This window comes from Corvus brachyrhynchos, unplaced genomic scaffold (genome assembly GCF_000691975.1).
Source record: "Corvus brachyrhynchos isolate BGI_N302 unplaced genomic scaffold, ASM69197v1 scaffold115, whole genome shotgun sequence".
Classification (NCBI taxonomy): domain Eukaryota; kingdom Metazoa; phylum Chordata; class Aves; order Passeriformes; family Corvidae; genus Corvus; species Corvus brachyrhynchos.
Genome location: NW_008239553.1, coordinates 25,871,346 through 25,884,977, shown reverse-complemented (window position 1 = coordinate 25,884,977; position 13,632 = coordinate 25,871,346). Strand labels below are relative to the sequence as shown.

The 13,632-nt window shown below is 36.9% G+C and overlaps 1 protein-coding gene across 35 annotated transcripts in view; it reads right to left on the bottom strand.

Moving 5' to 3' along the window:
• Positions 1-707: 707 nt before the first annotated feature.
• NRXN3 (neurexin 3) overlaps positions 708-13,632 on the bottom strand; it is a 985,030-nt gene continuing 972,105 nt past the window's right edge. For 17 of the 35 annotated variants that reach the window (XM_017741703.1, XM_017741704.1, XM_017741714.1 and 14 more), the window contains one exon: positions 708-4,264. In XM_017741703.1, the coding sequence (XP_017597192.1) occupies positions 3,339-4,264 (926 nt within the window). In that variant the 3' untranslated portion in view covers positions 708-3,338. Of the gene's footprint in view, positions 4,265-11,719; positions 12,140-13,632 lie in introns of those variants that run through there. The other 18 variants (XM_017741733.1, XM_017741717.1, XM_017741718.1 and 15 more) reach the window with 3 other exon arrangements.

The window sequence follows — 13,632 nt, the reverse complement described above, 5'->3', positions numbered from 1 at the left end:
ACTGTGAACTGAAGTTCACACAACTTGCTAAACAAGACAGGATACTGGCAATTTTGCATGATGGCCGGAATCAGACTATAATGCCCAGTAGGACAAGGAACACTCAGTACCGTAGCGGGGGTTTTGGGACCCTCAGGGTGTACCTGGAAAGAAGTGAACACTCAAACCATCTACTTTAGGAAGTATGTGGAAGGTGATAGATAAATTCAGAGGACCTAAGCTAGATCCTCATATAAAATGATGTGAACATTTTTCTGCATCAAATTAGCTATCTAAATCCCCAAAAGAATTCAGCTGCCACAGCACATCAAATAGAGACTCCTGGCAAAAGAGGAATCCAGAATCCCATAAACATCATGGAAAGACCTACACACTTCAAAGGGAGCATATAAGAAAGGGCATACTAAGTCAATGTCCTAGGTATGCTTTTATCTGACATGACTGAAGCCCATATTCCAGAGAACTACCCCACGTGGGAGTAGTATGGGATAGACCCCAGACTGAAGTTTAATTTATATCCCAGCAAAGGAAAGAAATAAGGTTCATTGGACTAACAGAAGAAAGCAAACATGAACATGATTCTGTAATTTGGTGGCTAGACACTCCTGTGGGATGGGAGATACTTACATCACAGAATATTTTCACCTTTAAAGGTCTGGAATTTCCCTGAAGCCTTTCAGAAATAAAAATGCAGCAACATCCAGGGCTTTGGGAAGAACATTTTATTGCTAAGCATATCTTTAAACAAAATGCAACTAAGAAAAGAAGAAGAATCAAAAAGAAGAAAAAGAAAGGAAAAAAAAGCTATAACATCACGGTAACTCAAAAATTCTCCAGGTTGTCCATAAAGCAACAGGGATATGGTAGAAGCCCACATACAGAAATGCACATGTTCCCAAAAACTGTCCAATAGAAACTTACACAAAAAAGGAAAGTGTAAATATTTTTCCTCTAACTTAAAAAAGGAAAGCAAAAAGGAAAGGAAGAAAGAAAGCAGGAAATCATTTCACAAGACTCCAAGACTCCAAGAACAGCAATCTTTTACAGACATCAAGATATAATCAACTTTATATAGTTTCGGCCAGTTAAGTCATCTAAAATCGTGCTTTCATACCTTTTTAAAACCTGTCTTTTTTTCTTTTTAGTATAAAAAATAAAAAAGAAAAAAGCTCAACCTCACACACGCGCACACGCACCACACACACGCACACATACACGCACTGAAAATAATTGTTAACGTGAAAGCGTCTTCTCCAAACATTTGAGAAGACTGTTTTTTTAAGTTCCCATGTGCGTGTGTGTATCTGATGACACTTCTTCAAAGTCAAATATTCATGCGACTTATAAACACCAGCAAGAGTAGATTTCTAAACCTAAACAGCTGATTAGTTTTCATCTGCAAAAGTTTTCATTTCTGATATCCCAGGATTCTCAACCCGTCTTGGTTTTTGTTGTTTCCCTCTCTGTCTCTCTCTCCCTCATTTATGTTTTTCCACATAATAGGCATGGCCGTCAAACCACCTCACTATTGTTCTGTACAGTAAGATAATCCTTTTCACAATAACTGGGAAAATGTAGAACCCAAACAACCAAATTAAATAAGTTAAATAAAACATAAGACATTCCCAATTTAACCATAAAACAGTATATACACCATCAGGGTATCCATATAGAAATTATACTAGCAAAAAAATAGTAGTAAAATATGTAAACAAAATTCCAGATTTTTTTTTGACACAGGTAACTGTGACAAAGCTAAAACACACACTCCCTTCACATTTTAAGGTTTGCTTTTGTTGTCTGTTTCTTTTTACTCTGTTCTTCAAGAACATTCTGCATTAAGATCATAACAGAACTTCTGTTCCAGCCGTCCCATCAAACATACCATGATAAATATATCTGTGTGTATATATATATATTATATTATTAAATTAATTTTTCTTTATTATTTTTTGTGTGTCACAGCAGCTTTATTTATTTCCTTTTATATAAAAGAGAAGGAAAAGGGAGAATAGGGCAAATGGAAAGACAGATGATCTGAAATGTCAAGCTACAAAATTAAAATATTACATATGAAAAACAGTTATATGTCAAAAAAACTATGTATTTTGCATTCTTTTACAAGTGCTTAGCTTTTCTGATATTTATTGTTCTTGTCACAAGTTGAACTCCAGCGGTGTCTTTCTGATCTCTTTATTAAACTGATTTATTATTATTTTTTGCATGCACTGCAATGTCACAGAACCAGAACCCAGAGGAATGCTCCTTTATTTTTGCACAGTATATTCAGCTCAGAATGGTTAATAACTTTTAAGCATTCTTTTTTGAATCTCCAAATCCCATTAACCATACTTTGGTTGTCTAATGCATACTAAGTGCTATACTCAAATAAAGCCAATGACTGATCAGAACAGACCCAAACCCATCTGCTCGTCAGTTCATTTGCAAATACTGGAGCCAGATCCAAGAGAACCAGCTTTTCATGACAATTTTCCTCAGCACCACTCATCAGACACTTACACTGTGTTGTTAGCAAACAACTTACTGCAAGATGACGGATTCTAGAGACAATACAACCAGATATGCAGAGTAAACACCATGGGTAGCTTTTGAGTTCATATATGGTAATAGTCTCTCTTTATTATGGACTTTTTTTCCGAGATTTCTTCTCAAGTCATGTCCTGGTTCACCCCCCACACCATTCCACTCAACTCTTCCCTCCCTCACCCAAAAGTAACCAAAGAAACCAAACAAAAAGCAACCCAAGAAACAAAACCAAACCAAACCAAAAAACCAACAATCTCCAAAATCATTTATTCCCCTCCTCCAATCTCGAAAAGTTATATGTATGCTGGACACGGCCAGATCAGTTAGTTCAATATTTCTTTGTTGTTTAATAATGTTTGTAATTTTTTTCTTTTTCCTTCTTTTTTTTTTTTTTTTTTTAAATAAGTAAACTGAAAAATTATTGATACAGTCAGAGATCACGAACATTGTTAAAGACTCACTTGGAGATATGAAACAAGTAAGCCATGAAGTCTTCTACCTTTGCAGAAAGTTCAGCGGAGGAGGAGATTTGGAGATGTCCAAGTTCACTAACAGAGCAGAGCTGTGCGCGCCATCTCCAGAACGCTAAGTGTGCTTTATAATACAGTAGGGCAAAGTTTGCTGACTCCAAGTGATGACTTAGACATTAACAGTCACTGCTGAAAATTTTTTCCCAATACTTTTTCCCACAAACGTTATCTCCCAATCATCTCGTTCGCTGCAATGGTTCTGATATCTCAGTTAAATCTCATTAAGTATTTATGTATTTATATATAAATAAGTATTCTTTTTTACACATAATACTCTTTGTCCTTGTTTTTCTGCTTCTTGTGGCCGCTCTTTGAGCTCTGCTGCTTCTCCTTCACGAGCGTGCCATTGCTCTGGGCCGAGTTGCTGATGTAGTTCCGCGTCTCGTCCACCTGATAGGACCCCTCGTCCCTGTTCCTGTACTTGTACATGGCATACAGGAGGATGAGGATGCAGAGGGCGGCAGCAGCCACAATGCCGACGACCATCCCCGTTGTGCTGCTCGACTCACGGACCACCTCTGAGGCCCCCGGAACCCGTCTGATTCCCGGCTCCGTGGGGATTGCTGTGGGCACATTACGGAACATGGGGGAAGTGATTAGCGGGCTCTTCAGCTTTGTGCTGTCTAGCTCATAGGCAGTGGGCAACGGAAGCAAGACTATGTCAGGCTGGGGTTTGAGCTCACGGTTATTCATTTTGCCGGCTGGCAATTTGGGAACCATCCCAGTCGAGGACGAAGCTGTGGAGCGGATCAGCTCAGGGGACAAAGACGTGGTAGTAGTCCTACCAGTTTCGGAGACTTTGTTAGGTCTAAAGTCCTTGGATTCCCACTTGGGTGCGTGTGCTTTGTAGCCACCTTCGAAGATTGAAGTGGAAAGACTCTTATCTGTTACCAAGGAGAAGGTGGTGTAAAAATCTTCATCATCAGTAGGGGGTAGGTTAGAGTCAAAGGTTTCCCCTGAGCCATACCCAGATATCACCAAGCCATCATCATCACAACCATCGCTGCCTTGGTCCGACAAGCAAGGTAACCCCGCCTCAGAGGTCATGGACAGGGAATCTTTGGTGGTCTCAATAATGGTGAGGAGGGGGCGAAAGGTAGGGGGAAGTGTAATGAAAGGTGCACGAGTAGCAATAGGAGGGATAGCTAAAGGGTCTTCTACAAGTAGAGGGATAACTAATTCACCTCCTGGGATGGAAAAGAGAAAGAAAAGATGATTAGTACATTTTAATGACACAATGCACCATTTTCAGTTCACTTAAGGGTGAGAGAGGATCTGGGCATTATGAAAAGGTGTCAGGGATCAGCTTTCTCTCTCTAGCTACACTACCAACATACTTTCCTGGGGATGCCTCTCGTTGTTCCCTCCCACCCTTCTTGGACATTGGTAAAGTGCACGTTCCATTTCCTACCTATGCTAGGTGCATACAGTGAAATACTGTGAATTTTTGGGGACCCAAATTTTTTGATTTTTGAAGATACTCTCAAGTGACTCTGTGGTCACCAATTTTTGGTAGTGATCTTTTTTTAGCATTTGGTTAGAAGACTATTTAAATTAATTACTTTGGACTTCCATAGACCAGTGTTGTCCTAGATGTGTTTTTTACCACTCATTTTGCCAGTTTTTCCTCTTCTGATCCTTTTCATTTAAAATAACAGTGGTATTTCTTCACCGCCATTCTAATATGCTCACCATATGTAGGAGTACGTAAGTCCTTTCCCTAAGGCATTTCCCATTCATCCATTTCTTCTTCAACATTATCTGGCTTTTAAATTGTGGGAAGGTTCATGAAAGTGAGGGATGGAATAAGAACCAAGTACTTACTGGGTCCATGAAGGTACAGAGCTCTAGTCAATGTTCATCTCTTTTTAATCTTTCTTTAGCATTCTGTTTGACACTAGGAATGTCCCTTTCCTTGCATCTTTTGGGGCTACTAGTGCCATGCTATCTTAATCTTCTATTCTTCTTGATATTCATTTATTATAATTTGATTAAAAACTAAGATAGGTTTTATTGTGATTGACAAAAAAAACTGAACAAGGACTTTGATGAACCAAGATAGCACTTGAGTCCAGGATTATACTGCAGAAGTTGTCTTCACACCTACTGTTACTTTTTGACAGGTAGACAATTGCAGTAGTTCTACTGATTTCTGCCATGCTGGCTACCTGCCTATAGAGGGCTGAAAACAAGGTAGACTTATGGTCTCCTCTTCAAGTTGAACAATAAAGCTATAGGTGTAACATTTGTACCTTACCACAATATAAGCTGCAAATGTAACAAGAAAATCAGTGCATCATTTCTGTGATTTGGATTCTGAGCAGCAATATTGCTACTCTTAGGGTAATAGCCCTGTGTTGTCTCTATATTATAATGTAACTGCCCCTCTACTTTTGAGTCTATGGTAGTTAACACTCCACTGTTTTATTTTGTGGATTTAAAAAAAAAAAAAAAAAAGTGTGGAATCTTATTATTTTATCTAATTCCTTTAGTTCTGATTATATAGTTTTCTGCTGACATACAGGTAATCAACCCTTTTTTCAGAGTGAACCACATGGCTTTTGAAAGTATAAATTGTCTCTTGGGTAATTTTTCTTTGCCTAGCCATTTAAGTAAGCAGCTTAAAATATAAGTGGAAGTTCACGTGACATCATGAGTGTCATCTAGATCTGTTCTAGGAGTGCAACTCAGTAAGAAGTATTCCTAATGCATAGGAAACTTTGATTTATACTCACCATTGCTTAAGAAGGATGTACAAAAGGAATTATAGTTTCTAAATAAATAATTCTGGGTTTTAATTATGTATTAATAACTGCTAATGAACACTTTGGCATTGTTAAAATGCTGAATGCATCAGGGTCAAAATTCTGCTCTCTCAAATCTACCCCATATAATACATGCACTTGTTTTCCACTGAATTCTGCCAGTAATGTCCATGGAATGTCTATAAGGAATACGGTCTAAAATCAAAATCCCTTCTAAATGTATTTGGAGAGCAATATATTTGAACAAATTACACACTGAAGATAGCAATATACTGAAAAAGGTACTTAACAGTTTGATTAAATCTGGATAGCCGAAATAGCAATATGGTTTATTCTCTTCCTTAATGGGAAACTAAGTTGTGGCACAGTTTAATCAATTGAAACAATCAGAATTCCCTCAGAGGTACCAGGGTAGAAATTATGCCAAAATAAGAAATGTGGTACTTTGCATACTTTCATGCAAAGCTAGTTTTAAGTTAAGATACAAATGGCCAATTTGAACATGTTGTTTAGTTTTCTGAGCTTCCTCAGTATGTTCATATATCTCTTTTGTTACTGCAGAGAGAATGAAGAAATAAGTATCAATGTCTCCATACTACATGCTTTCAAAAAAACTATGTAAAAAAGCCTAAAGTGTAGTCTGCCAAATGGCTACACTGCATTTTGTGCTTATGCATCTGAGCTGTTTTCTGAGCAATGTAGAAACTAGAGCATGTAATATGATTTATATATGTCCAGAAGGCCTATCCATGGCTTGAGTAGAGCATCTATAATCTACGCAAACAGGTGGTCTCAGGACGAACTTGGAGTATGCCTTGAGGGGAAAGATCATCTGTGAGCCTGGTAAAGAAAATGAATAAAAATAACAGTATTTAAGTGAGAACTGCATCAAATTTCATGAGTCTGGAATTTAAGGTCCAGAAAGTCAGGGATAGATAATGTTCCTTTAAACAGTTTTTTAAGATCAGTGTTTTGCTGTTCAATGGCAATACTCATCTGATTTTCATTCACCATCTGTGACACTCAACTGGAAAAAGAAGTTTGTCAGCTTTTAATTGCTCATCTGGAGCCTTGAAGTGCCTTTTTTCTTAAAAGCTATTATACTGGTCTACAGCATCAGGATGTAGTTGATCTGCCACCCATTGCAGCAATATTTTGGGTAGATTTTGTCCAAAGAGAAGTTATTTTGGTCCTGTTAATGATTAATTTTCTGGAAGGAATCAGAGATATCTTACATTTAATATGAAGACCTTCCTTTTGTCCCAGTAATCTTTGCATTTAAAACTAGGTCATGGTTATATAGCTTTTGTTGTAATTTAGGACTTGAGCTAATGATCAAGACTACTGGAACTATAAAAATGATCACAGCCTTCTTGAAATATTAAGTGAAGTTGTTAGACTTGCTATGATAAATGGGATTTTACATAAGTGATGGAGAAGATAACGGAGCTTTTTGATGCTAGCAAGTCTATTGGATGGAAGACAGTGTAAGACAGTCAGGACTAAGCTTTCATATCTCAATGTATGTGAGGAGAGAAATAACTTTCATATCAGGAACACTGGATTAACTTTGATACAATTATTTAATCTCATCATTAGTTTTCATTCCAAATTGTCCAATGATTGATACTGTGGTTACTTGGATAAGCAAGAAATAAAGAGACTGTTTAAGGTCCTTCATTAGGAATCACTTCTCCATCAAGGAGTTAATTTGAGTTAAAAGGAGTTAATTTTACTTTTGTGGGGTATCAGGTAGATGCTAGGGTGGTAATAATGTTTTGATTTTTCATTTTTTTATTGTCTGTAATAGAAGGAACTGAGACTAAAAAAGGCTGTGTGACAGTAAGTCAGAAAAAGCACTCTAGGTATCAAATTTGGCTTCTCTTTTATTGCATTGTTAGGCATCTATGCAAAACTCACAGCACACTTGAAGCTGTAGGTCTAACAGGATGCAATCACAGTGAATACTTCTTGGGGTATGTGATTTATAGAGGGATAAAAACTTCCTTAAAAATGGCATGACAAAAACGCCGCTCAGTCTAAAAGAAATGTGTTATTTAAGGATAACAGGGAATGTAAATCCTGAAAAGCTCCCAGGTAAGTGTGAGAAATATGATCACTTATATCTATGGAACAAACGCAAACTTTCATATCATACCTGCAAACAACTCTGTAATTGGTGCTGCATTTCTACATGTAAGAGACACGACAGGGTGTCTGATGACAAGCAGATTACGAATGTGTGTGTAGGGGGAACCACCTTCACAGAAAAATGGCTGAGGGTGCAGGAAGCTGCCTGGAGCCAGTGGTCCTTTGATGGTGGAGTAGTGGTCCCTCTTGCCCAGGCCCCAAGTTGGTTTAAAGCTAAATGCTGAAAGATTTGAAAGACAAAATGGCCACTTGGTTGTCAAGAATATCTTATGCAGGATTTGGATCCTGAATTGTTTGCTGTGCAAGGCAAATGTTATAGATTTCGATCTCTAGAAAAAGCTAAAGAGGACCCCATGAAAAACCTTACATGACAATCTCGAAGGCAAATACATTTGAGAGAGGTTTTATGTTTGTCAAGTTTTCTTTTCTCCTCACAATGTCTACCCATTTTTCAGTTGCAGAATTAATGCTTTGCAGCCTTGAATAAAGCTTACAGATTCAATTTCCAAATTGCTCTGTGCTATGAAAAAAAAAAAAAAAGAAAAGGCTGAAAGCCAGTATGGGCTGTGGCTTTCAAACAATATTCATGTAAGACTTAGATTCTGTTTGTGAATGATATAGGCTGTTTCCTGGTAGTTACAGGTTTCTTTTTCCCATTTTTTCTGTTGGCTGTTAAGCACCAGTTAAAAGTGTTGACCAGTATGCTGCAAGTTCAGGATTACTTTAGCAATCCAAAGATTTCACAAGGATTTTCCAGATTTATTATTCACCTACTTTGTGCTTTCTCTCCTAAGCAGAGAATAGATGTTTTTCAAATAGAAATATGTTTTTTAAAAAGCTCCTCTTGACAACACAAGGCCAAAGAACCAAACAAAAGAGAAACAGATAAATTTTTTTCCTCTGCAGTGACATAGATGCAAAACGTATTTGTTCATTCACAGTGTAGCTGAAAAAAACCCCACAAACCCCAAAAAACTTAACACCAAACTGGAAGGAGCTCTGGGAGAACTGCAATCTGTGAGGTGGGAAACCTTATACCAAACAGCCCAGTGCTTTTCTTGGCCTTCTCATTCCAGAAAGTGTGCATGTATTAATTAAAAATTAGCCTTTTAATCTAACGCATATGCTACCTTCATGGAGTTGTGCTTTTCTTTAAACTACCAAGAGCACTGGGGATATAAAAGGCCTGCTTAAGCCTTGGAGCTGCCCTGCTTTTTGCTTTATAAGCGTATTTATAGATATATAATTCATACCTCTGGAGCTGATCTCCAGTCAGAGTTCTCTGCCACTGGAAAAGACAGAGTGTTAAAAATTTAATAGAACCCTTATGAACTGTGAGGATGGTGTGGGGAAGTCAGGATGCAGAGGGCACCAAAAAATACGATAAATAAAACAAGATGAAAAACTGTAGCAGCTGCTGGTTTTCATCTTTAGAGCCACAACTGCTTCAGTGGAGTCTCAGGCATCAAACTGATACAGGACAAAAGGCACACAAAAGGGAAGCCTGAAAGATTCATCTTCTGATGATGACAAGGAACACGCCTTATCGTCTCTCTTTTTTCCAGCTGCAACTGAAGAGCTTTAAAATGTCATCCATAAAGGCTGCACAATTCATCCATTCCTGCAGGTACTTGAAATTCTGCATCCAAAGTTTGTAATTTTCATTCTATTCTTTTGATGTTCCTGTGAAGCCTGACTCCATTTTCAATATGAAATATTTGCTAGAGAAATAATTCCTTACCATTCCCCCCTCTGCATCAACACAGTAATTCCTTTTTAAAAGACCAAGTTCAAAAATTTCAGTCTAATGGTATTTAGTTAATTCTGCTTTGAGTCCTCTGAGGATAAAAAGAGGAAATTATTCAGAATATAGTCTCTAATTCAAAGGAAAGGTGATGCTAACACAAAACCTAGTAGATGAATATTCTCAGTATTTTCTACTCTTGCAGTCTGATTTAATTGCAATTGACAGAGAGTAGTAGAGAGAAAAACATGATTTCCACAATGCAATACTGCAACTCTTTATCTCAGATATCTCCTTTTCCTTTCAGAGACTATCTAGTCCTCAAAGTGATTAGATAAAACTGGATTTCTGGTGGAGCTGGTTGAAAAGCATTGCCTAATCCCCTCCCTGCAACTATATTAAAAGACATCAGTAAATGCAGTGTTTCCCAAAAGATGGCTGATGAGCAACAGGAAGGTGCAGAGTTTGAGAGGTCATGAATCCCAAGGTGATGCTGGGCCGTCTTTCACTGATGTAAATTCTTGGTCACCTTTGTGGAGTTTCAGTGAAGCAGAACCTTCCGGAGAGGTGCTAACATCATGTCTAGAAGCAAAATTCTAGAGCAAAACCAAGTATTTTGGTGCCCAGACACTGAGCTTCTCTGAACCAATTGAAACATGCCCTCTTCTATCTCCCACCATTATTTTAAAATTTTATGATTACCTGGTGACAGCTTCCTATTCAGCATAATTATTTGTTGTGTTTTCAGCATCAGTTATCCTAGGGACCTGAAGGCTGAACCTAATATACCTGCTGAGCACAGCATCACTATGCAGAAATGGTGAAAACATATGTACTCACAAAGAAGCATGGCTTTCTCTTACTTTTACTCACTGCTTTTTGAAGAAACTAATGCAAACCTCTTTTGTAGTAAGGGAATTTGAGAGGTTCAGGATCTGTCTGCCAAATGCATCATTTCTGGATGATGCTATCAAGTCTGATACTAATAGTAATATAGTGGGTGCATTTACCTGGTAAGAGTACACTTGAGAGTATCATTTAGACTGGACATCGGGCACATAATCATCAATGACGAAAATTGATAGAAATAAAATAGATCCATGGGAATAAAGTAGGAATGGTGTAGAGCTGCAGTAGGAGAACCCTCAGTATTACCAAAATGCTAAAGAAGTCCCATAAATTTTCACTTGACATGAAGGCTATACCACCACGCTAAATACAATTTAAGTAGCTGGAAAAGAAGTGGCATTACTGATGATTCATGTGGGGAAAGGGAAAGAAAGCTTCTAGAGGGGCACTGAGAAAGAACAGGAGTAAACTGCCTCAGACTCCTTCACCCCATCCTATGCACAATACAATATGGCAATCGACAATATACAAAGAGCACATAACATAAAGGCAAATACAAACTGATTAAAAATAAATAAACTTATATATATTTTCCTAAAACAAAACCATAGACTAGAAAATAAAAATGCCACAGCAACAAGGTCGGAGAAAGGAAAAACAGAACAAGTAATTCACTTTTATCAGCAAAAGAAAGATCAAAACCTATGAGAACTGAAAAAAATTATGAAAATCAAAACCATTTCCTTTAAAAAAAAGTAACCAAAAATACATAAAAATATTTAGAAAGCATACCACATTGATTTCATAACAGTCAACTTACATCAACAAATTGCCCGCATGTTTTTTGGCATGAAAGGAAAAATTTACAAAAGAAAGTTGTGTAAGAATGCTCTTGGACAAGTAGCATTGCCACATTCTTGTAACTTGCTTTTTTTCGCTGTTGTTTCTTAAAAACTTTTTTAGCAAAATGTTTATTATTTCTTTTTAAATATATTTGTTTTACAACAAAGGGCGATACAGGGAGGCAACAACACATACATCCACACCACATAACATGAAAAGAAAAAAATCTTGCACCTTAACAAATTTGAACTTGGTTTTTTTTCTGCTGTTTTTGGTTGTGTTTTTTTATCTTACGTAAAGTTGTTAACGTATTGCAGTTGAAAAATCCTGTACAATTTATTGAATTTACTTTTGCTTGTTTGCATATCTACACATATAATGTTTTTTGAAAAGCAAAGTTTGTTGCTTTCTTTGCCTTTTTGGTCAATTTGATATATATTTTTTTAAACATTTTCTTTTTTTCTATAATTTTTGTGTGTGTGTGTTTTAAGGAATGGATGACTGCACATAAAATTTTAACAATGCTAAAGAAAGGGGTGGTGAAGGGGAACTTATGGGAAGAAAAAATGCTTAGGGTGGATGGAGTGGGAGTGTAAAAATCTATGAGTGTACTACACAGGAGATGAAGATGATGGGAGTGAATGTGTAAGTCAGTTGCCATGTCCATGTAAGGGCGGTACGGAGTGATCTAGCAGCATTAGAGCTTCTGGCTGTAAGGAAGGGATGGGCAATATACAAAAACAAATGAGCATATTCATGCCCATCAACAAAAAGAAAGAACAGAACTCTAACATTGACAATCTCACAAACCCTAAGCTGCAACTTCTTCAACATGCAAGTTACAAAAAAATTAATAATTATAGTATTAATATTTACATTTTCATTAAAGGTTCTCAAATTATAAAAACAGTTAAGACTTTTCCCTACTAAAAATAGCAGTAAAAATACATAAACTAATAGTAATAATAATAATAGTAATAATAATAATAATAACCAGAGAGTAAAACAAAAGAAACAAGGAAACTAGTTTTATGCACTGGAATTAGAACAACTTCATCCGTAGCTACCCACAGCCTTCTTCTTCTAAGAATCATCTTTTCTGAAGTCCATCAAATTGACATCAGTATTCTCAGTAATTTGAGACAATCATTTCTTGAGCACATCAAATGTCTGTTTCGAATATAAAGATTGTGTTTGTACACCCCGTCCCCACTGTCAAATTAGACTGCTTTTATATTCGGATTCTCTGGAGAATCTCAAAAATACAGCTGTAGGATTCTGCCAGTGAAGTAGTTCCTTATTTAAAGACAGAAATAGAGGGAAAAAATTGCAGAAAACAATTCATAACTCTTTTGTTTTGTTTGTTTTTTTTTTTTTTTTCCATTATTAGATTGGAACAAACCAAATCTAAGATAGAAATTCAACCATTGAAAAGAAATACATCAAAATATAACTATGTAGAGATATACTAAAAAAAAAAGCAAAAAATGAAAAAGAGCACTTTCTTCCCAGGAAGAAGGGAGATAAGAACAATTATTGGATTTTGAAATTTTATTTTTAAAGAAAAAATATTCCACACACTTTCAAAGATGAACAAACCAGATGCACACATTGAAAGGAACAGACAAAGCAGTCTAGGGACACTTTCATAATTTGAATTTTTTTTAACAATTGGATTCTCTTTCCTTCCGTCCCCCTCCCATTTAAATATGTTTTCAATTGTTGGCCAAAAACCCCACCAGCCCTGAGTGTTGCTTTTTTTTTTAATACATCTTTTTTTAATCACTTATTTTTAAAATAAACATGGAGAGGAAAAAAAGAAAGACGTGCAGTCTGGATGTACGTCATAAATAGACATAGAAAAAGATAGAAGAAATTGGCTGAGATCGACAAATGGGTTATATAATAGCTTAATTTTACTGTAGGATGTTAATAATAATGCATGCTTAAAGTAAGTTGCATTTAGGGAAAGTAGAAAAACAGAAGAGCAAGCAAGGATTTGGGGGGCGGGCAGGCAGAAGGGAAGGGGCAGGCAAGGGGTGAACCATCCATGCCTCTCCAGAAAGGGCAAAGCACATTCCAGCGGGATCTCTGCATTTCTGGGGGAGGTCAGAGGGGAAAAGGGTGAGGAGAAATTATAAGCTATGCTATGATATACTTTTCACCCTGAGTATGACCTATTTGAATCCACTCAAAACACCAG